We start from the raw sequence: 23,913 nt of genomic DNA on the forward strand, positions 1-23,913 counted from the left end.
AAGGAAAGGATGGCACTTGGAGGGCGGCAGGGACCTGGGCCCTTGTGTTTTCCTGGGCGTGGGCCACAGGACTGCTCCGACCCGTGCCGCGGTCTCTAGCTGAGCAAAGGCTCTCTGGTTGGCACTGTTTCCTGTGTCCTGGTCCCCGCCTCCCCGGCCTGTGTGTGTGCTGTCCCTTTGATGACCCTTCCTGGTTAAGTCAAGGCTGCACAAATGAAGAGTATTTTAGGGTGTTAGGAGACCGCAGGGCTCGGAGGGGTGGGGCGCAGTGTCCAAAGGACAGGGTTTGTGGGGGAGGCTCAGAGGTGGGGTGACGGGTGAGGCCCGGGGTGGAGGAGGCACCCTGGGTGGGAAGCTGTGCCGAGACCCAGGAATGGGGGTGGCAGGACAGGGTGGACGCCACAGGTCGTAGGGAGCCCTGGCAGGTCCTGCAGCAGGGCAGGGGCTGCAGGGAAGGAGCGCGTGACACAGGCAGCCCCTGACTCCTGCGTTCCCCTGGTCTCTCCTTCTAGCGCTGGCCACCAAACAGACATACGTCACCTACACCAACCATGCCATCTAGCTAGGCTGCCGGAGCCACGCAGGACCAGGAGGAGCCGCGGCCACACGCGAGAACCCAGCTGATGATGTCCTGCTGCCCGTGGGCGCCCACAGACGTGGCTTGGTGCTGAGCACAGCGGAGCCCTGGCCGTCACTGCTGGAGCCGGGCGAGCTGGGCGGGTGAAGGAGGCGGCTGAGGGCCGGGCAGCTCGGGACTCTGTAAGAGCCTCCTCCGTCTCTGGCGCTGCTGCAGGCCACCGAGCACAGGGCTCAGGGCGTGGGGGCCCAGCGCTGGTTCTCTCTGTCCTCTCCCCATCCATCTGTCCTGCAGGTCGCCATGTCCGTCTGTCCATCCGTCCGTCCATCTCCGTTTCTGTCCTTCCGTTCTCCGGTTTCTGTCCCCGCCTGTTTTCTCTGCACGTCTGTCCGTTTGGTTCGAGCTGCCGTGGTTCCTTCCGTGGTTCCTTCCGTCTGCTGTGCCTCCCGCCCGTCCTATCCACGCATTTCCTCCCCGCTCCTGTCCACTCCCACGCCTTCCACCGCTCCACCAAATCGTCCATGTCGCAAATGAAAAACAAAAAAGGGGAAAAAAAAAGTCAAAACAGAAAAAAGCCAAAAGAAAAACAAATCTCGAGTGTGTTGCAAGTGCCGCGCCCCCCTGGTGGCCTGTGTGTGTGTCCCCGCGGCCGCCCGCCTGCCTTGTGTCCCGCCCGCCCGCCTGCCGCCTGCCCCTCCTCCTGCTGACCGCGCGGAGTTCAGTGCCTGGGTGTCTGGTGATGGTTACTGATGGCGATGTGCAGCGCATGACCGTTTTTATACCGAGAACATTTCTAATAAAGAGAAACATGGTTTTGCACCTGGGCTCCGCCTCCACTGTGGGTCCTGCTGCTGGACCGAGGGTCGGGGTGACCCCAATCCAGGGCCTTGGAGTTGAGGGTGGGAGGGCTGGGTGGGGCCTCGTCCCGAGGGAAGCAGGTACTCAGTCTGCCCCTCCTGTCTCACCCTGTAATGAGGCTCTCCTCTCTCTCTCTCTCTCTGGCTCGGTTCTCCCCTGCAGAGTACCTCAGCTGGCGCAGCCCCCCAAGTTCTTAGTGACCTCCATGAGCCCACTGTGCTCCTGGGGTGTCCCAGCTGAGCCCGTACTTAGTGCATGTGAGTCAGTGTCCGAGCTGGGGCAGGGGGACCTGGGGTCCTCACCCCAACATCTCCCTCCGGCACGGGTGCCCAAGGCCCGGGGCTAGCGAGGATCCCGCCCTGTGCTGTAGCCCTTGGACAGCTCTAGGCTGTGGACCTAGGGTGCTTGCCGGAGGCTTCCAGGTTAACAGTGGGGGAGTCAGAGGTGGGGTGAGGGGGTCCTCACCCACTGCTTTCCCCTCCCAGGCCCAGCTCCCTCTTGAGGTGATGGAGGCAGAGCCCCAACCTGGAGCCTTGGGGTAGGGGACACATTAGGCCCATGCTTGCCCATTGACGCAGCCACCTTCTTGCTCGGGGGCAGGGGTGCTCTCCCTCCCCACCCCGTCCTCAGCTCCTAGGAGAGGGCAGAGGCCACCGGGAAGGGGCGGCAGTCAAGGCCTCTGGCCACGGGAAGAGGCTGAGGAAGCACCGGGCCAGGTCAGCTGCGTGGGGGTCGGACCATCTGGTGTCCCCAGCCTGCTTGGGTCTCTCAGGAGGCACAGGTCAGTCCCCGTCATGGGGAGAGGCAGCCGTGGCCTCAGGGAGCCCCTGGTCCAATGAGGCACCAAACCGAGGCTGGCAGCACGTTGTCCCAAGTAACAGTGGGAGGAGGGTGCAGTGGCCAGGCCTGGGAGAGGGGAGCGGGTGTGCAGGCCTGGGCCGGCCGGGAGGTGGCTGTCAGACATGCGGCTGGGGCTGGTGACTGGGGGGGCCTGGGCGGGGCTTCCCAGGGGCACTGTGGGGAAGACCCCTGCGTCCCTCTCGGGCCAGCTGGCTGTCCCCACCCTAAGCACCTATGGGACTCCCAGAAGCAGCTGATGGGGGCTCAGGGTCCTCTGGACTTCACATTTTAACACAGTGGACAGAAAGCCGGCAGTCCTGGGCCTCTGCTGTGTCCCCAGGGCTGTGGCCACAATTCTGCCCCATGGTACTGTCACTCCTGGGGATCCTGCAAGGCTTCCCTGGAACAGGAGCTCTGAACCTCGGAGACGAGGACCAGGCGAGGGCCAGGCTGTGGGGGTCATGAAGCCAGGACTGCCTCACAAGCTTGTGGTGCTAGAACCCAAGACTGGGTTCTAGCAGCCTGAATAGGAGCCCTCTCACCTGCCAGACTGCTGGACACACAGGACATGGTGGAACTCCTGTGATCTTGAGACAGAGCTGCACAAACGGAGGACAGGCTGGGGCTCAGGTTTCTCCCGGCCCAGTGGGCTTCTTCTCCTTCTAATGTCCCGTGGTCTGTGCCAGCCGGCCTGTCTTCTCAGGCCCTCAAGGTAGAGGCAGTGTGGTCAACAGCACACGGTACCCCTCAGCCTCAGTCCACCATGGGGCCTAGGGACCCCCAAAGATGCTCTCTGGCCCCCCTAACCTCCCTCCCCCAGTCCCCATTTCCACTGAGCACCGAGGGGAGACTGAGGCACTGACCTGGCACCGAGAGCTCCTCTCTGCCCTGCTGCCTGCCGCCCTACCCCAGCTGCCCGCAGGGCTCGGCCCCGGCCCTCGGAGCCTCCAGGGCTCACCCCCACCACCGCGCTGAATGGCACTCGGTGCCCAAATCTCACTTCGGTTGACAAAAGCAGCAATTAGCATCTAATGAGGCTTCTTGCTTTATTTTTAGGTAACCTCCGAGGCCGGCCTGTGTAATTCAGCCGCCATCACTCGGCAGATAATTAAAGTGTGTCACCATAATTTGCCTTTTTTTTTATAAAGCCCCGTAATTATGTTTTTATTGCAAGTGAGGGGAAAGGGGGGGGGGACGAAGAGAGGCGGGGTCGGGGCAGGAAACGGGGCCTCTGCCTCCATGCAGAGCCAGGACCCCTCGGTCCTCCAGCAGGTTCGCCTGGGGATCTACTAACTCCGGGGTCTCCCCGGGACCTTGCTGTCCCAACCCGTCCTGCGGCTTCCCTTTCTTCCCCTGTCCCCATGAAAACAGCACGTCTGCAGCGGGGGACAGGAGACCTGAGACGTGGTGGCCATGGCGGGGAAGTCTATCCCACGCTCTGCCGCACCTGTTGGAAAAGTTCCATCACCAAAAGTTAAATAAAACTCTCGTGTGGGGCTGGAAGGGAATCTTCTCCGGGAGCCCTTGTTTTTCTAACTAGGTGGTGAAGGGCTGTCTTCAGGGCATACTTGGGACTGGTGCACAGTTTGGGGAGAACCTTCCAGAGCTTCTGAGGTCACCCCACGTCCATGGCCAGCTGGGAATAGTGGGGCGGCTGCCTACATGGTTCGAGGGAGCCCCCTACAGCTTTGTGACTGCTGGCTCTGCTCCATGGCTGAACCTCGGGCCTCTGGGCCAAGGCGCGGTCACCTAACCATGGGACAAACGCCAGCTCCTAAAGGTATGGGGCAGGGACCGAGCTGCTGGGTGCCTGAGACCGCAGGCTTCATTCAGTGACAGCAGAGTCCCAGGGCTGGTGTGGGAACAGAGAGACCTGGGTTCTAGTGAAGCCTGTGGCTCCCAATTCGCTGTGTGCCTTTGGGCAGGTTGCTGTCCGTTTCTGAGCCTGTTTCTTTACCTGCAAATGAAGATTTCAGCTCTGACTCTGGATTCCAGCTGTACAGAAGAGGCGAGGTGACTGCAGAGAAGAGGCTTTTGGGGCCGGTTGCTATGGCAACTGTGCCCATAAGAAGGGAGTGGAGGAGGGGCCTGGGTATGCAAATCAGACCCTTCCTTGGGCTCCTGTGATTGGAGGAAGAGGCTTCTCGGAAGAGGACAGAGGGAGCCGGGAGCGGGGAGGAGAGGCCCAGGAGCCGCTGGCCAGCACCACCACCACTGCGGCAGGGCTGGTGGAGAAGCCGTGGAAGTGAGTGTCTAACAGGACGGGGCCCCGGGACCTCCCACTGTCCCCGTCACACACGCAGACAGGAGGCCTCTGAGCCCAGCCCCCTGGGGCACCAGGCGGTACCTGCTGGGTGGTGGCACGGGGCTGGGAGAAACCCAGGCGGCCCCAAGGTGGCTCCAGGTTGAACTCAAGACCAAACCCGTGAGGGGCCGGGAGGTCCGGCACCCTCCTGCCAGGACTCAGGCTCCCTGGGCCTCTCGCTCCTGCTCGGCCCACTCCTCAAACTCCGGTGCCTTCGCCGGGCCTCCACTTCCCCAGCTGCAGGCTGGCTCACTGGCTGGCACTGGGTCCCTGCTTCTCCCTCCTCCTCGGCAGCCGTCAAGGCCAGGGGCAGAAGCGCCGCTGGCCACCATGGGGCAGAGGGCCCGTGCCCACCCGTCCTGTGCTGCCTTGGAGATGGCACCAGGTAGAGGTGGTGGGGCACAGGGTGGAGGTCTCTAGGGCCAGAGTCAAACTCTGCTGAGCCGTGAAACTTGGGGCTACTCATCATCCGGGGACGTGCTCCCCCGTACCCCACTTCTCCAGCTCTGTCTCTGTACCTGTCCCTGGGGTGCCCATCCGGGTGGTCAGTGGCCAGACAGGCCGGAGACCTGGGTCCTCTCCCAGATCCTCGGTCCCACCTGGCACTGCTGCTACTTAATCCTTGCCTCCTGGTGCCACGGTCACCTCTGGGGTGCTCACCTGGCCACATCTCTCCCCCGTCCCTCCAGCCTCTAACCATCTCCTGCCGTGTGACACCAGCCACTTGCTGTGTCTTTCTCCTTGTCTTTGCCATCTTCCCTATCTTTGTCTATAAAATGTCCCTTCTGGCTGCTTTTTAAATAAACAAGATCTAGTTCAATCAGTGAGTTGTCCGGGTCGAGATCAAACCCGGGAGCCTCCTGCCTCAGCCTCCCGGAGTGCTTATGTTATACAGGGTTAAGTTTGGCATAAATACAGGCAGTCAGGCAGAGCCCTGCAGAGATTGAGAACACACGACATCGTGGCTGGAGGAGCATCTGTCAAAGACCTGCTTCCCACTGGGTCAGCATCTCCTGAGCGGGGCATGTGGCATCTTATTGGTGGGTCACAGTTCTGCCCCACGTTGTAACCAACTCGTGATTTCCCCCCATAAAACTTCCTTTGAGAAAAGGGCCAGCGGGAGCCATTTTCCGGGTCCCTTCTGTCTCGCCCTCATTTCCTGCTCCTAACGTCCGTCCATCGTTCCTTAGAGCTCATTCTTCACTTTTGGGGAACAGGTGCCCCAGTCTGGGTCCCCGTGGCCGGAGTTGTCAGATCTCCCTAGGTGTTTGGAGGACTGCGCCCGCCCCTGGGCTGTCGGGCGTGCACTGCCCACCGTTTCCTTCCTCACTGCCGGTACACAATTTGCTTGCCGTGTGGTTTTCTTCACGTTTCTTGCACTTGATTTTCGCCAACTTCCCCGCATGCCTGGGTTTACTGTTCCCATTATATTTGGGAGCATTAGTTCTTCACAAATGTCCGGGCTCTCACCGCTCCTGCTCCCTCCTGGGGGGCTTCTGCTATGTAGGCGCAGGCACCGGGTCTCAGCGGTCTCGCAGCTCCGTAATACTCTGTTAGTTTTGATTCAGCGTCTCACTGTGTAGTAATTCCGGCCGGCATCGGGCTCACTGTGTAGCCAGGCCGGCCTCTAGCTTGCAGGGATCCTCCTGCCTCGGCCTCCCGGAGGCCTGGCCTCTGTTTCATTTTCTATCCTTTCTAATGCTAATGTCTTCAAGTTCACCCTTTTGTTTTTCAGCTGCCCAGTCGGCTTTAATTGTTTCCAGTGTGCGCTAAACAATCCCAGCTTTGTCTTTCTGGGTCGCCCTGTTCCTTCCAAACTGCCTGGAATTCCAGCGCTGCAGCCCCTGCGTCCTTTGCCGCTGTTTCTGGGCTGTCTGGGCCACTCTCGCTGGGCTTTGACGCCTGTGTTTTCTCCTCCGTATGGGTCACGCTCTCCTCCTCACGGAATCCGTGGTGATTTTCTTATTCGGTGCCCAATGCCGTGGATTTTGCTTCCCTGGGTGCTGGTTATTTCTGTGCACAAAGAAGCCCTCTTGAGCTCTGCGTTGTCACTGGAAACGCCTGGGTGCTTGCAGGTTTCTTTGTGGCCTCACTGGATGGGACCAGAACGAGCAGCATCATGTCTGGGGCTCAGAGGACCGAATCCTGAGCGTCCCCCAGCTGTCCCCTGCGTGTCACCAGGGTCCTTGTGGCAGGGGCCACTCGGGAGGGCCCCCTAATCAGTCTGTACCGCTTCCTTTCTGGAGCCAGTGCTTACAGACTCGGACCCATGCCCCTGGGCGCCTGGGGCTCCCTGGCCGCCAGCTGCGCCCCTCTGCCCGGCTCCTTTCCTGGTGCCACAGCCCCACAGCCTGGCACCCTCTGAACACCAGCAGGACTGCTCTGGACTCCCCTGTTTCAGGCATCTTGGTCTTTGGATGCCAAATGCCCAGTGTCCTGACAGCCATGGTGCAAAGATCTGTGTCCTCTTGGATGGCACAAGTGTCCTCAGGGCGCCTGCTTGTCTCTCTGCACTGTGCCCTGGCAGGATGTGGGAGCCAGGATCCCACCCCAGTCTCCCTTGCCGCCCCTGCCTGATTCCCAGCCCCCAGAGCAGGGTGTGGGGCGGAGGTGGGGGTGACGGGTGGAGGGAGAGGTAAATTCCTGGGGCATCAGGCGCCCAGCCTTCGGGAATTCGTTACAGAGGCTGGAAGGGCCTCGGGCATCTTAGCTCCATCCTTTAAGGTAGAAGTGGAGGCACCTTTTTGTTTTTCTAAGAGGGAAACCAAACCAAGCTACCCCTGCCCAGTCCCACCAGCAGTTTTGGCCTTGAGCCAAAGGGCTAAGCCATGCCGAAGACTTACAGTTTTCCATGCATTGAGTCACACAGTCTGTACAAGACTGGGTGAGGGAAGAGCTTTCTTGTTCCCATTTTACAGATGGAGGCACTGAAGCTCGGAGGCATTAGGTAACTGCCCATGCGCATACAGCCAGAACACAGGGGCTTCAGCCCCATCCTCACCTGGCTGCCCCACACCCACCGGCCTGGGAGACTCAGGCACCCCTCAGCAGGTACTGTGTCCCCATTCAGTCACTGTCAAGCGCCCCCCAGTGTCCCGCAGGGGCTGGCAGGAGAGGGGAGGCTGAGGAGCAGAGAGCTCTGGGCTTCCCCCAATGAAGGGCTGTGAATAGAGGGTCACCCTTGGAGTGGCGGGTTGGCAGGAGGCTGCTGGGGCCCGATGAAGGGTAAGGACCCACAGAAGAACCATGGGATGGGATGTCGAGTGTCCCTGAGGGAATGGACTTGGGGAGATACCAGCTTGGACACAGGATGGTGTCCCTGCTGGCAGACAGAAGTGCAGATTTACAGTCCCCAGGTGGAGTGGGATAGGCGTCCCTCAGGTCCATGCATGCAGCTCCAGATGAATCTTTAGTGAGCGCCCAGAGAGACACAGACAGGGTTCCTGGGAGAGAGCAGAGGTGTACATGATGTGTGCATGTGGTGGGTCTGATTAGACTGGGAGTCAGAAGGAGGCAGCCTTTGAGATGAGAACCAAAGAGAAAGGGAGAATCAGTGGAGAACGGGGAAAGAACTTTTTAGGCAACAGGAACTGCATGTGCAAAGGCCCTGAGGTAAGAAGGGACCTGGAGGATTGAAGAAACTGAACACACCATGAAGACATTGAACAGATGCTCCCTCTTCCTCTCTTGTCCTCTGGGTCCGTGGCCCTGGCCAGGCCTGGTCACTTCCTTGCACGGCCTCACTCCCGGGCTCTGACCTGCAGACGTGTGGCCGCCTTACTACCTTGAGCTGCCCCACCTCTGGGGGGTGCTCTTTCCCTTGGTCTGGTGGACACTGAGCTAGCCGGAAGGGCCGGCCTGAAACTGAGCCTGCGTGGGGAGGCGAAGAGGCAGAGTCCTGCTTTGCCTGACGGGCCGAGGCCCCTGGGATGGTGGCGCTGGGTGCTCAGGGTGTCCTGTGCTTGGCCTGCTTCTCCTGCCTCCTGGCGGACACCCTGGCAGCACCTGGAGCAGGACTGGCTCCTGAGGAGACTGAGGGGCTCCTGGGAACACACGTGGGCCCTGAAGCTCTTCTGGCCACAGCACGCTCGAAGGGGTGAAGCAGTGCTTTTCCCAAAACGCACAGTGAGTGGGTCAGTGCATCTCCCTGCAGGCTGCATCACATGCACCCAGGAGATGTGCTTTTGGTTTCTGGTTCTCATGACTGCCCTGCGGAGGTCACAACCTCCTTCACCCTTCATTCATTCACTCTTCAGGCAACACGCACGTCCTGAGGGCCAGGCCAGGCCAGCCGAGGCCCAGGGAAGGCAGGAAGCCCCTGCTGCAGGGTGTCTGGGTCCCGAGATGGGGACAGCGCACAGCACTGCCTCAGGTTTGGTGGAGCAGGGTTTGGCCTCCCGGCCTTAGGCTGGGGCCAGCAGGAGGCTATGAGTTGGGGTTCCTGAGCCCCCAGAGCGACCACTTTGTAGGGACCCTGCAGTCTCAGGACTGCGTTGTCTCCGAGGTGCCGTGACACGATTGCTGGCTTCCAGATGCCCTGGCGTACCGGGGAGGCTGGAGCAGGAACGGTGGCTTCCAGACCGCCAGGGAGGAGGACACGGGCAGCGGTGACCAGGCAGCTGAGGCATCGCCACTGCAGGACACCCGGGCGCTGTCACCTGGGACACCTGCTCTTTCACACGGGGGCCACGTCCTTAAAATGAACGAGCACAAGGGAAGCGTTTATCGTCAAACTAAGGAAACACCTGAAAGCCCCCGTTCCAGGCCTGGAGCTGTGGGAGATCCCGGGCCACCTGCGGGTCCTCAGGGACTCTCCACAGCAGTTCCAGTGACACTGGGTCAGATTATCCTTCGTGCCTGTGTCCTGTGTGCGTGCGTGCACGTGTGTCGTGGCCACTGTGGATGTCGGTGCCACCCTAACCCACAGCCTCTCCCTCCTCAGGGTGACACCCCTCGGCAGGCATCTCTCTGGGGGACTTCGTTGTCCAGGGCAGAGCTGCTGAGACCTCGATCCCCCCGGGAGGAAGGGGACAGATGGAGAGCCCAGGGCGGCAGGGCTTGGTTGGAATCAAGGTGTCCACAAGAACTGGAACGTGCAGGAAAATTTTTGCTAAAGGATCCCGGAGGAAAATCTAGTCTGTGGTAAAAGAAGCAACAATTACATTCCAGGTGTGGGGCGGGGGCTGCCCAAATCGCACGTCCGGAGCTGGCCCCACAGGACTCAGGTCAGCCTCTGCCTCACCCGAGTGGGGGAAGGAGCCCCAAATGGGTTGATCGTGCCTGTCCTCCTGGCTGGTCTCTTTGGGCAGGACACACTGCTGTAGGACTCCCACGGACAGAGCTAAGCGCGAGCTTCCAACGCACGCAGGACACGGCTGATCCCTAATGGGAGACCAACTTCCCCAAGTCTAATACTGAAATGCTCAGACCCAAATTTTACTTATTTATTTTAAACAGCATCTTTTAAATGCTCACAGAAAGGAAGATGCTGTAAGGAAAACCAGACAAATATGAAAATGAGTTAATAGACTCAGAAATGAAAGTAATGTTGAAATGTAAAGCCCAGTGGAAGGGATACACAGGCCATTAGATACAGCCGAAGAGACAGTTAGTGAATTGGAAAATAGATTTGAAGAAATCATTAGTCCAATGTCCTACAGAGAAGAAAACAGGAGAAGATATGAGATACAGCACTAGGAGTCCATCTAGAAGTTCCAGAGATCTTCAGAGAATTGGGAGAGGTAATATTTAATAATATGCTCATTAGGGATTTTTGGAAATGATTGTTTAAAAAAAGGTCTCTAAGTGGAGGAAATGAAGAGAAACCCACATCGCAAAACCTCTGTGACACTCAGAAACACAAAAGGAGCGAGCTAAATGCAGAATGGGAAAAGTTAGATTAGCAGAGACTCCAGGATGGAGCAGCAGGCGGGGACACTATCCCGAGGGAGCCCCCAAGTGACTTGGGGGACGGGAGGACTTGGGGGAGCACGGAGGGGTGCAGGCCGCGCTGTTCAGGTTAGACTGGATCTCCGAGTCTCCTCGGCTGGGCGGGGCAGTGTCCAACGGGGACAGGACGGGTGGCCCTGGGCAGGACGGCCATTCCTCCCTGAGAAGGGGAGGGTGCGGGCGGGGAGCCAGGACACTGAGGGCCACGGCCCACCCCAGGCAGCCGGGGTGAGGGTGGGGAGGTGGAGGCCGGGGAGGGCAGGTGGGCCGGGCGGGTGCGGGGACCCAGGACAGGAGAGAAGCTGCGAGGCGGGTGAGGGGACCCCGGTTTGGGGGCAGGACCCGTCTGCCCTCTTCCCTGCCTAAGCAACGCCTTCTCCATTCTTGCTATGAATTTCTCACCAAACAAGCTCCATTAATCGTCTAATAACCGGATTAATTAAGAACGCTGAAAGTAAACAGCAAGAAGGTAATTTGCAGCTGATTACTGTGTAATTGCGGGAGCATGAGCTCATTTGCATATGCAAAGGAGGCTCCAGGCTGGAGAATCTCAAAGGAGGGAAGTCGTGGCCTCTGCCTCTCCGAGCTCCCCCCGAAGCCCGGAGGAGGCTTTCTGCAGCCGGCCGGCTCCCAGCTCCTGCCTGCTTCCCTTCCCAGGACTCGGCTCACAGCGAGCCAGGGCGCGCTTCGTAAACTCCAAAGCGCTGCTGGAGCGCGGGGCAGACGCTTGCTGTGCATTATTTTTCACCCGAGACCAAGATGTGCTGAGTGCGCATGCGTCAAAGCCCCCCAGCAGCCCCTGCTCCCTCGCAGGCCGCCACATCCAGGCAGCCCTCCGGGATCACCCAGATACCGGGAGCTTGCTTTGTTCCTGGAATGGTTTGCTCACTGCTGTAGGAAAACTGGCCCACAACTCCAGCTAAACCCAGCGTCCCGGGAGCAGGGAGGAAGGTGGGGGCATAAAGGTCTCTCTTGCTCTGCTCACAAGGCTGGGCTCAGGCTGCACGGGGTGGGGGTGGGGGTCCCCCGTGCTGGGGCTCCCACCCGTCCCCAGTGCCTCAGACGCCAAATTGTTTTCTGATGGCGGCCTCGGTCTTCTCTGAACTCAATTTGCGTTTTCAAAGCAGCTAATAGACGCATTAAAAAATCCATTTTCACTCTGGATTGAATCTGACTGCGGGATCAATGCGCAGACGCCTCCTCCCCTCCCCCTCCCCCTGCGCCCTGCCCCTCCCTCCCTTTCTGTCCCCTCCCCCTCTCTACTCCCCCCAGGCCGCCTCCCGTCGCCATGGAGACCCCTCCCCCGTGCGGGTTACATCTTTGCCCGGCGCGCACCGTCCGGAAGCTGCCCAAGGCCAGCGTGGGTGCAGGGATGTGTGGCTCAGTTTACCCAAGGCGAAAGTGACTCGCAAATGTGCGGGAGGCCGAGGCGCGTGACTCAGTTTACCCACCGAGATGGAACTCGAGCTTCTGCATCCACTGTCCGGGTGCTCAGCCCGCTGTGAGGCGGGGGTGGGGGCTGGGTTCGGATCCCGGCTCCGGACCGGTCCGGCTGGGTGGCCCGCTCAGCTCATCCGGGCTCACGGACCCCTCGGACCAGCCGCCGGGCCGGGGCTTGCTGGGAGGGACCCCTCTTCCCTCTGCCCCTCGACATCAGCTCCAGCGAGGAGCCGCCCTTTCCCGGCTCTCCGAGGCCGGCAGCAGAGGCAGCGAGTTCCCGGGAGCGGTGACCTCCCTGGGCAGCAGCGCGGGCCGCGCCCCGCCTCCGACCTCTCAGCCGCCCTCCGGAGCCTGCGCCTCGGGCTGTGGCCTCCGGGGGACCCGGCGGGCACGCGGGCTGGGCGAGCAGTGGGTAGGGGATGCTGGGCCCAGCCTGGGGCCCCGACAAGGGGCTCTGGAGCCGGAAGGACCTGGCGTGCCCAGGCCTGCCCTTGCTGTTGAGAAGGTCCCTGCTGGGAAAGCCTGCCCTTGGCCAGCTGGGACGTGCCCACTCTCGGGGTTCCGGCTGGGACAGCCCCTGGCTCTGGGCTCAGCAAAGGGGCACCTCAGAGGGGTCACCCCCTAATTAACACAACCAGCCCTTTTCACAACAGCTGGGCCAGCCCTCCTCCCCGTGCCCACCATGGGACCAGGCTGTTTATTGGACAAAGATGTTGGGTCAGCAGAGGGACATCATGGTTTCTTGGGGGTCCTCAGTGGGGAGCTGGGGAGTTGCTGAACCTGGGTGAAGTGGACCTTGGAGCCCCCATTGGTTCTAATGGACATGAAGACCTGGCTTCAGGTCCTGGGCAAGCTACTCTTGGACAAGCTAGTTGACAGCTCTTTGCCTCAGTTTCCCTACCAGTAAAGAACAGATGTGAGTACTTGGGAGACGTGGTACACAGCTATAATCCCAGCTCTCAGGAGGCCGAGGCAGGAGGATCACCATGAGTTCAAGGTCAGTTTGGGCTATGTAGCGAGAGAAAACAAGTACATGGTACACAGCTTTGAGGACTTTTTTATAGCTTATTGAAAACCTGAGTATCTTTCTTGCCTGCTAAGGCTTTTTGGTGGTTTTTATTGACTTGTTCCTCACTCCTCTGATGTCTGGACTCCACAGACTGGACGGAGTTCTTTGCTGGAAAGTGCGGTGTCTTCTGCTCTCTGGCTGCCTGGGTTTCTCACTGTCTCACGCTGTCCTTTGATGACCTGCAATGCAATCCAACTCATCAGTTACCCCTCTATGGATAGTTGTTTTGTGTTATGCTATAAGAAATCTTTTTCTACTCACGGGAGAATGGTGGTGCATGACTGTAAATCCTAACACTTAGGAGGCTGAGGCAGGAGGATCACCAAGAGTTCAAGGCCAGCCTGAACTGCATAGTGAGACCCTGTCTTGAAAGAAAGAAAGAAAGAAAGAAAGATTTTCCTACTTCAAGAAATGGAGGGAGGACACAGAGGGAGGGTAGGGTATGAGAAAGAACTGTGAACCCACTCCCCACCGTGAACTGATAAAAAACAAAATCAAAAGTGTCTCTGTCAAGCTGCTTTATTGTGTACTGTTCACATTACATCAAAGATCTGTTCAGGATTAATTTTTGGGGTCTGGGCGTGGCTGTGGCTCGGGGTGGGGCCGGGGTTCAATCCTCCGCACGGAAAAAGAGTTAATTTTCATCTGTGGCAAGGTAGCAATCAAACCTCGGTCTTTTTCCGAATGAACCAGTCGCTCCCGCCGGCCCAGCACCATTTAGGGAAAGCTCACCCTTTCCGTGCTGAGCTGCGCTCCGTTTTGTTGTAACCGTCTGACCACGTCTGTGCGGGCAGGATTCCCAACACTTATTTTCCTATACTGGTCCCTTCATGTACTGCGAAGCCAGCCTCACGGTGCCTTAAACTGCTGAGGTTTTACAGAGAGTTACACGACCAAGTTGGCTGAGCCCTCTGCCTTTGCTCCAGCTAAGCGGTCCTGGCCATGTTAGGTCCTTTGCATTTTTCCATATATTTTATTTTATTCCAGTGCTGGGACTCGAACCCGGGGCCCATACTGAGCCCAGCTTTCCTGCTGAGCTGTGCTCCAGCTTTGCACACTACGTTGGTTTGTCCGTCTCCGGGAGGGCCTGCCACTGTGAGCCTCCCAGGCAGGAATGGAGGGCAGCTCTGCCTTGATGAACGCCTGCCTCAGTTTCCCCTGGCACTGGGCTGGTCTTTTCAACCCTCTGCCCCCTGGCTCTCGGTGAGAATTAGTTTGCTACCTGGCTGCTGTCCTTCCAGGCACGTCCAGGGATGAGGCCTCAGAGGGACAGGTGGGGGTCTAGGGAGGGAACCGGACAACCAGGACCCAGCCGACGTCCTCCCCAGCAGACCCCGCCTCCGGCCTCCTGCGTCCTGAGCATGGCATTCGCACAGCCACTTGATAAACACTTGACAGATGCCAGGGCATGTTTAGCCCAAGGAAAGGCAGCTTGGGCGCAGGGCCCTAGGTCCAGCGTGCCCTCGGGCATGAACGACAGCAGGGGCCTGGTCCCTGCCCGCTGGCTTTGCCCTCTCCTCCTGCCTGAACTTTTCCCTGCCCTAAAGCTCACCTATCTGCCCCGGGCCCCGGGCCTGCGTCCCTCTTTGCCCTGAGCGGGTGAGGGGCAGATGCCCAGTCCTCACGTGTGCTGTACCCTGTTGCTCTCTGGGCCCAGCCTGGGCTGGGTGGGCACCGCTGACCAATGCCCCCACCCAGGGGTGCTGGCCCTCCCTGGGCTGGTCAGCGGCCGACCAGGCGGCCTTCCGGCTGGGCCTGCAGTGCCGGGGGAACTAATTAAACCCCTGGTGGCTCCAGCGTGGCTTCCTAATCACGGGTTTCTGCTGACAGAGGCAGTTTCTTCCCGATTAGTCTTAGAGGGGCCAAAGCCTTTTCCTACTGAACATTTAAAACACAATTACATGGACGGGAGTGATTTTCAAATACACTTTACTAAGCACTTTCCTTTTTATTTAAAAAACACTTCTAGCCCTTGTCAGAGGCCAGCACCTTGGGGATCTTATCTCACTTAATCCCCACACTCACCCTGCTGGCCGCCTCGGGAGGGTGGGGACGCTGCGGGAATGGACTTGGGCACCAGGCGAGATGCAAATCAGGGAGCCTGGCATCTCAGGGAGCCTGGGCCTCGTGTCTAACCCAGCCCAGGTGGCCCCATGGCCGGCAGCCAGGGGCTTCCCCTCTGTTCCCTCCTCCCCTGGCCTCGGCCTCCGTCTTCCTGGGCGCAGTGATGCTTGGCTTTGAATCCAACGTGGCCGGCGGGGAGCTTGGCGTATGAATCGGGGGCTTGGTTCCTGGTGTGTTGCAGGAGCAAAGCGTGGTTACCTGTGAGCCAGGCAGGGTGGCCCGGGCTGGCAGAGGGGTCTGGGGCTGCAGGCTGGGAGGACATCGGGTCCACTATGGCCTTTCTTCCTGGCCAGGGGTGAAGGAGGGAGGGAACTCGGCTGGGGCACCAGAATCTTGCCACATGCCAGGCCCATGAGCCCCGCCGGCCTCTGCCTGGCATGCGTTCCCACGTGCCACCCGCCTCATCCTTCATCCCTGTGTTCTCTGCCCAGTGCCATCTCTCAGAGAAGCCTCCCCGCCAAGTGGCACACGATCAGGTCCCTGCATCCTGGCTTTGTTTCCTCCTCATCTGTGCTAAAAATCTCAAGCTGCTTTGGTCTCCTCCGTCCCTCACTGGACCACAAGCTCGGTGACGGAAGGGGCCTGGGCTGGGCTTACCACTGAGTCCTCGGGGCCGGGATGAGGCTGAGATGGGATGGCTGTGGTTCCGCCGGGGTCCTCAGGGCCCATGGCTTCAGATGGGCGTTCCTCAGGTTGGGGGCATATGTCCTCGGAGAGAGGCAGGACCACCATGCCTCCTCCTCCTCACGCCCACTTTCCGGCCATGCAGTAGACAACCTCCCTCCGCCCCCTGCCATCGAGGACCTAAAAGCAAGGGGACCCACTGCTCACTCACGGACAGAAATTCCCACACGGTGAGATACGTGGTCACTTTATCAGCTGACTGTCCGGGGCTTTGCTGTAGTTATGGCCTGTGCAGGGCTTATGGTTCCATTTTCCATGTCCCCCAGACCTTTTCATGGGACCTTTGCAGGTGATTGCATTATGGGGAGCCCCTGTGTCCTGAGGTGTGGGTGCACTGCTTTGATGGAAGGACTGGCAGCACCTGGGTGTGGGCGGTAAGGGTCAGGGGCCAGTGGGCAGCGGGCAGTGGGTGTCAGTGGGGGCAGTGGTCACCTCCCGGGGTAGCTAGCTCATGGGTGGCAGCTCCTGGGGGACAATGGCTGAGGGTTCTTCTCAATCAAGGGCAGCTACATGGAGCAGGGTGAGCTGGGCGTGGTGGTGCACTCCTTAATCCCAGCACTTTGGGAGGCTGAGGCAGGAGGATTGCCAAGTTTGAGCCCAGCCTAGGCAGTTTAGGGATTTCTCCAGATTCGGTTTTAAAATAAAAAGGGCTGGGGATGTAGCTCAGGTGAAGGCCCTGGGTTCAGCCCCCAGTACTATGGGTGGGGTGGGGTGTTGGACAGAGACCGCACCACCTGCCCACCCCTGGGTTCCCCACTAGGAACCTAGACAAGCTTCCCTTAGGCCTCTCCCGCCTCCCACCCCGCTCATGTTTGGGGATGCATTTCCGAGTCAGCTGCAGACCGCGGTTCACCCAGCACACTCAGCGCCCACGCTGGTAACCAGCGTTCAGCACCCGCTTACGGTTCCTCTCGTGTTTGTTGAGGGATGTGGAGAGATAATATTTACACAGCACAAAATGTACAAATCTTAAGTGGATCATTCTATAAGCTCTGAAAAATGTACACATCGTGAGATCCAACCTCCACTGAGACAGAACCTCACCGTCGCCCCAGAGGGTTCCCTTGCGTGCCTTCCTGGGAAGGCAGCACCATGTGCGGTGCACGTTTTGCGGGAGGGATGTCGGCCTTCCTCCTTCCATAGGGATGGAATCCATGGCCAGCGCTTGCCTGCCAGGTAAGGACTACATTTCCCAGGATTCTTTGCAGCTGGGAGCAGTTATAGCCTTAGTTCTGGTCTTTCAAAGTGTACATAGAAATATTATGCACTGGCTCCTAAAAATCTCCTTTAAAGACAACTGGGGTGGACCCAGACCGGTCACTTCTCTTCTTGGTTGTGGCCTAGAACAGAGCTGTGGTAGCCGCCACCTTGCGTCCTGAGAAGGGGCCAGGGGAAAGCAGGGGAGGGAGCTGGAAAGATCCAGGTCTCTAAGCACTTAGGGAGCAGTGGCTCCGGATCATCCACCTCCGTGTTCCACGTGGGAGAAACGAACATCTGGCTTGTTTAATCACTGTCACACAGCAGTCTCCATCACTGTCAGGCTGCGTCTTAACGACAGGCTTCGGCGTGCATGCAGGGTACCTATTCCAAAGAGCCAATTACAGTGCAAGATTTAATAGGCAGTAAACGGAGACCCGCAGCTGGCGAGGCCGCCGCCTGCCTTGCCATGCACCGCCGTGCAGCGCAGGGTCCCAGGTGGGTTAGCACCTGGATCCACATTCCGTGACTGCAGCAAGATGGACGTCTCTCTGCGCGTGGAGGCCAGGACGGTAGGGGTCACAGATTAGTGACCCTGCTCTGAGTGGTTTCCGCATGAACACCACGCAGACATTTCCATGGTTTTGGTGCATAAAGCTGGACATGGGGTGGTGGGGGACATTGACAAGCCCCAGGAGGCACAAGAAGCCAAGGCAGAACCTCCCAGTGTGGGGTACCTTGGGCTGGGCCGGCCTTTGCTGATTTTTGTGTGCTGGCTCTAAGCCCCCGCAGACCCCTTCCAGCAGCCGCCAGCCCCCTTCCTGACCCTGGGCATTCGAGGCCAGTCTCATCTGTGCCTGCAGCAGGTAGCAGCTGCCTCCTGCCCTGCCCCTGACAGGAGTGACACCCAATGGTTTCCAACCTTAATCCTCTTAGGCGGTCCTGGCCTCGGCCTTGATGACAGCTGTCGGATTCCCAGCACCTGCTGTGCCCTCAGCCCTACCCTCCCGGCTGTCACATGTCCACGCCCCCCTGCGCCCAGCACATCACAGAGGCAGAGCCCCAGCTGACAGCTCTTGGTCCAGGGCTGCAGGACCATCAGGGCTCCCGGAGAAACAGTCACCTAGAAGCCACACTTGGCTTTGAGACCCATCCAACTGGTACCACTCGCAGCGTCGGTAATAATAACAATTACTAATAAATAATTAGAACTTCTGTAAATGTTTTTTCTTTGTCTTTTTGAGATGGAGTCTCACTATGCAGTTCAGGCTGGACTTGAGCTCACTATGTAGTTCAGGCTGGACATGAACTTGCAACAATCCTCCTGCCTCAGCCTCCCGAGTGCTGGGATTGCTCACAGGAGTGCCCCACCACTCCTGGCAAATTTCTGTAATTTTATTTTAGTTGTTGAGAGAGGGTCTTGCTAAATAGCCCAGGCTTGTCTTGATCCTCCTGCCTCAGCCTCCGGAGGGCAGGGATTGTAGGGATTGTAGGTGTGTGGCAGGGCATCGGCTGGAACAAACATCTGTTTTCTAAACACCTGTCCGGGACAGAGCTGTCCTAATGCGGCTCTGGCCTCCTAGTCAGGGCTGCCCCTGTGAGTGGGGAGGGTGGTGCACTGGTGCAGGGATGTGTAGCCCTTCCCTGGCCACACTGACACCCGTGATTCATCCATCTCCCTTCTGATTCCAGGCTCTTCAGGGCAGGCACCCCCACTTCCAGGCCCCTGGCCCCCGGTCAGCTCAGCTGAGTGGGTCTCAGCAGAGGGTTCCGGATCCTGGTTGGCTCCAGGTCACATCTGCCCCCTACCCTAGGATGCACCCCTGGCCTGCCCACACCTCTGGGGCCTTGGCTGTGCCCTCCTTGTACTCTGGAAGCTGCCGCCTGGCTCCAACTGCCAGCAGCCTGGGTGGCTGGTGCAGACGCAGGCTGGGAGGGTGTCAGTCCTGGCTGTGGGGTGGGGTGAGGGTGGGGAGGGCAGAGCTTTGCAGAGCAAACCCTGGCTGTTTCCCTGCCGCCACTGCCCTGCAGCAGCAGCGGCAGCTCGGCTGTGGTTATTTACTTTCCCAGGATTCTGGGAGGGGAATGAGCTCGGGGCCTCAGGGGCCTCAGCAAACAGAGAGGAGAGGCGCCCAGCTAACGGATCCTGTCAGCCTGCTCCCTCCGCCACCGTGCTTCCTCGGCAGGCATGGTGGCCTCGGGGCCTTGGGGACTGCACAGCGCCAGCACTCCGTCAGAGGGAACCGCGGGGACCTCGGGGGCCAGAGAAACTATGTCACCACCCGCCACCCAGAGTGTGGATGAGATGGCCCAGCGAGGGAGGTCACTGTCCAGAGGTCACAGGCAGCCCAAAGGATCTGCCCAAGCCCAGGAGGAGCAGGGGTGCGAGCAGGGGTGCGGGCAGGTGTGCTCGTCTGGTGTCCTTTGTTGTCCAGTGATGTGGAGCTCTGGTGTCCAGGACCTGGCAGGCCGGGGCCCCTGACCCCCGGCTGCAGTGCAGGCCAGCAGACACCAGCCGGCTGCCGCTCTTGGAGATTCACAAGCTCTGCAGAAACTGAGAGGCCACTGGGTCCCTGCCTGCTGCCTGAAGGTCTCTGTGCTTTTCTTTCTCAAAGCCAGTGGCAGAGTGGGGTGCTTCCCTGAGCCTCAGCTCCCCACATGTGAAAGAGTCACAGGGACACACGCACCTGCCTCAGGTGTGCTCTGGGCCCGGGCTCAGCTGATCTGCACAGGTGCTGAGCTCCCCAAAGACACGGGTGGCCGGTGGGGCTCAGGGTGGTGGCTTGATCTTGGTCACGGCTTCTCTGTGGGGAGGTCAGGTGGGCAGTGCCCTGGGCGTGTCCTTGGTGAGTCATGGGCACAGCTGACTTCATCAGATCTCCGTGCTGAGCATCCTGGAACACGCAGGGAAATGGGGCTCACGCACATGGAGCCCCGAAGAGGGTGAGGACGGGTTGAAAGGGAGCTGAGCTGGTCATTTTGCCCCCAGCCACGTGGCCCGGCTACTCGGCCCTGAATGCAGTGAGGTGATCCCTCCAAGGGACATAACCGAGGGTCTCGGTCACCAGCGATGCAGTTGGAGCTTCCCAGCCATTACTTGAATTTTGAGGAACTCTGTAACTGTGAGCATGGCAGATTCTTCCCATCCTGAAAAGATTTTTATTTCCAAATGGCCAAGGCTCACACGGTTACAGAGGCCCACGCAGAGTGCGAGGTGGATGCAACTTTTGACTCGAGAGGATCTCGGTAAGTTTTTCCTTTCCGGGGTGCACAGGAGTCTCCCCGTGTCGAGGATGGTGTAGTAGCAAAGGTCACCGAAGAGGCTGGATGTAGCCGCCACCAGCTCCAGTTGTGGGTGAGGCCAGATTTTCTTAATTAGCTCTAACCAAAGCGCCATATGGCGGGAGATTAGCGGAGAAGCCGTAACAGGGTCCAGCTGTCTTCTATTAAGCCAGACGTTTGGGAGATTTGCAGAAAAAAAAAATAAAGCACGACTTCTCTCCTTGATTTTGTTTTCAAATAGTTACCGCTCATAAAAAGTGAGCCACTCCTTCTCCCATCCTCCTCTTCTCAGACCTTACACACACGAACCGAGTTTATTATTTGTATCTGACCTGAGTCCGCAGGTGCGTATGTAGAGGTTTCTCGGTTTAGTTTGCTGATGCAGAGTGATAAATAGTGACCGCCTCGAATGCACTGAGCCTCGGAGCCTCACTCACGTTTCAGGGTGTGAAGGGCCCGTGGGGCTGAGGTCTGTGTGCGGCCGAGGGTGGAGGGCGAGGGCCCAGGGGTGCCGTGCAGCCGCAGGGGCTGCCCAGGCAGACGCCCAAACTGAGGGCCCGGGGGACAAACCTCTGAGCAGCGACCGGGGTCCAGCCCCCCCTCTGACCGCTAGCAGAGAGGCCCACGTGACAGCTGGGCCAGAACCAGGGGAGAGTGGGTCACCCACCTAGCCCGTGCCAGGGCCTGGCCCTTCCATGCAAGGTCCTTTCCCCGAGCCACATCGCATTCTGGTCTTCGGGCATCCTGGGTGTGTGGACAGGAGAAGAAGCCTCTGTGGGCGCGGGAGAGGGGCTGGGCCTGTCAGTGGGTCAGCAGCTGGGCCTGGGGGGCTATGGCCCTGTGCGCCCCATACGATGCCCTCCCTCCTGTGAATGCTGTCTGGTGATACAAGTAGCTTCAATGTCACCAGTGAGTGTGTCCCTCTGATGCCCCTTGGGGTCTCTGCATATTTGTCTTTTTTTTTGGTTTTTTTGAGACAGGGTCTCAGTATATGAGGTTGGCCTTGAACTCACAGCAATCCTCCTGCCTCAGCCTCCCAACTGCTGGGGTTATAGGCATGCACTACCATGCCCAGCACCTGCATAATTACTTTGTCCCCCTGAATTTTGACACATGGAGCTCCCTGGGCCCCTGAATCTCTAGTGCTTTCCCAGGGCCTGGGTTCTCGCATCTGCCAGGAAGCTGCGCGACCTTGACAAACAGCAGGCACCTTCTCAGGCAGCTGGAAACCAGGAGGGGTCGGTCCAGCAGTCATTCTGGCTGTCAGGGAGGCCGGGAAAGCGGGGCTACTTGATAGGACGCGTGAGTGGACAGGGGGTACATGCGTAGCCCCCGCCTGAACAGCTCCCTCCTCCCAGAAGGCTCCTCTGCCTCTTGAAAGGTCCAGGACGCCAGCTGGCCCTGGCTCCAGTGCGGCCCTCCTGACAGCCCAGTCCTGCTGCTTTCTGGGGAGCCTGAGGTGGAAGCAGGACCCTTTCTCTCTGCACCCACATCCATACTGGGCATCCACCTGGGCAGCGTCAGCTCTGGTCCTGTCTCTCCCGGTCCCTGTCCCAGCTGGGGCCATCTCTGCCTCCAGCCTCTCTGTCCCCTCCAGCCCCACACACTCTGGGCCAGACCTGGCCACCACACACATCCATCTGACCTGTGTGTCCCCGATACCCAGGGTCCCTATAACCTGACCCTGCAAGCTCCTCTGGCCTCTTACCCATCCTAAGTGCAGGTCCCCTGCCCCTCAGAACCTCCTGGGATACAGGCTGGCTGCACCCCCATTCTGCTGGGACCCCTGAGTCCCTTCCTGGAGCACTTCAGGACTTTCTATGGCCATGCGGTGCCAGTGTCCCCTAGCCAGGGCTTCACGGTCAGGGCTGCTTCTGTCCCCAGGGACCAGGGACCTAGTCCAGTGCCTTTCTGGGCCCACCAGCGGGGTCCCCGAGTGCCCTTTGGGTTGGCATGGGAAAAAGCTGGGCTGGCATGGGAAAAAGCCTGAGGCGGGAGGCAGAGGGCAGAGGTGGCACAGAGCATGTGACCTCCCAGCGTCGGCCTGCGGAGGTGGACCTGGGCAGAGTGCCTCTTTACCCGGCATCTTGGCTGTCCTGTGCCTGCAGGGAGGACCGGGAACGGGGTCCTGGACTCTCCTTCCCCGTGATCCACCTGCATCCCCCACAGCTCCACAGGCTGCAGCCCACTGAACTTTTTTGCAAGGGACACGGAGGCCCAGAGACCTCCCCCAGGGTGACGCTGGGCCAGGCCCAGGACCCCTGGCTCTCCGCCGAGTGTCCCCAGCTGCCAGGTCCTGCCGGCCCACCCCAGGGCTGCTGGTGGCTTGTCCTCTCTGCCTTAGGTACAGCCCAGGGGAGGCTGTGGGCTGTGTGTGCCCCTCTCCCCAGCCGGCCCGGACAGAATCCAGTAAACAACAGGCTGCCTATCGATCGGAGGTCACCAGGGCCAGGGCCGATCGATGGCCGCAGACAGCTGGGCAGGCGGGTAATAAAGTACCAGGTCCTCGGCAGGGGCCGGCCGGCCTGGGATTTAATCCCCTCTCCTCCTCCGCAGGGCTCGGTGACAGATGAGAGTGAGGGAAGACAGATGAGGCGCAGGCCAGTGCGGGAGGTGGGGGGGGGAGCACAGCACGGCTGCGCCCCGGCTGGCCTTAGGGTCCCCGGAAGCACGCACTCCCCCTACTCCCCAGGCAGCCCACTCTCTGGATTTGTCCCAGGGGACCCAAAGTGTCCACCTCTCTGAAAGGATTCTGGAGGGCAGGGCAGGGCAGGGCGCAGGGACCTGACGAGGTGGAACCTGTAGGATGCGTCCTCGCCGTGTCCTGGCCTTCCCGGTGTCACCTGTGCCATCAGTCAGCGCAGCCCGATGCTGTGACTGTGCCCCTTCTGCCGGGTGAGGACAGAGACTCTGAGAGGCAGAGACGCAGGGCCACAGGGCCGGGGCTCCGGGGCCCTTCCCCTCCTGGAGCCTGTGTGAGGCTCTGGGAAAGAAGACACCGGCTGTGAGTCACAGCCAGGCCCCGGCCCAGAAACACAGTCAGGGAGACGTGATCTGGGGGCCGGTGGCCCCCGAGCCAAGTCTGCACCCCTGGGGTACGCAGAAGGGTTTCGGAGCGTGCTGGTATTGGACTAACGGTCATCTTGCAATACCAGTTTCACAGTGGCAGCACCGCAGTAGACCTGTGCTCTCCAGGTCCGCCCATCAGAAGCCATCAGAAGGGGTGCGGGGGCGCCCCAGGCTGGACGGCCCACAGCCTGTAGCCGTGCTCGTCCGCCCTGGTCTCGCTGAAGAGGGTCTTAGGGAGGGAGACAGAAGCACCGAGGGCGCCCCTCTAACTCGCGATGACTTACCTGTAGGAGTCCGAGCACAGGCAGCAGCGGGCAGAGGCCCAGCCTGGCGGACGGAAGCTGCCACCGCTAAACTGCCTGCTGTTTTATGTTCAGCCTGCCACCCTGTTCTCATCTCATCTCGTTATAATCACTCCCTCCCATTACAGCAAGAGCCGTGCCTCGGAAGCCACAGACACGTGCTGGCCTGACTGAGCAGCAAGCCTGTGGCTCAGGATTTCTTGGGTGGTGGGGTTGG

The 23,913-nt window shown here is 59.7% G+C and overlaps 1 protein-coding gene and 1 long non-coding RNA gene across 8 annotated transcripts in view; both read left to right on the forward strand.

The window, feature by feature from the left end:
- Nucleotides 1–1,396, forward strand: part of Grm4 (glutamate metabotropic receptor 4) — a 71,209-nt gene extending 69,813 nt beyond the window's left edge. For all 7 annotated transcript variants that reach the window (XM_003473910.5, XM_063239044.1, XM_063239045.1 and 4 more), the window contains one exon: nt 513–1,396. In XM_003473910.5, the coding sequence (XP_003473958.2) occupies nt 513–562 (50 nt within the window). In that variant the 3' untranslated portion in view covers nt 563–1,396. The remainder of the gene's footprint in view (nt 1–512) is intronic.
- Nucleotides 1,397–4,384: 2,988 nt separating this feature from the next.
- LOC111757959 (uncharacterized) lies at nt 4,385–11,691 on the forward strand. Its single transcript, XR_002792209.2, has 3 exons — nt 4,385–4,520; nt 7,499–7,631; nt 9,113–11,691. It is a non-coding gene; the product is annotated as an uncharacterized LOC111757959 (long non-coding RNA).
- The last annotated feature ends 12,222 nt before the right edge of the window (nt 11,692–23,913 follow it).

This window comes from Cavia porcellus, unplaced genomic scaffold (genome assembly GCF_034190915.1).
Source record: "Cavia porcellus strain 051 isolate PalLab524CR breed Dunkin Hartley unplaced genomic scaffold, mCavPor4.1 scaffold_28, whole genome shotgun sequence".
Classification (NCBI taxonomy): Eukaryota; Metazoa; Chordata; class Mammalia; order Rodentia; family Caviidae; genus Cavia; species Cavia porcellus.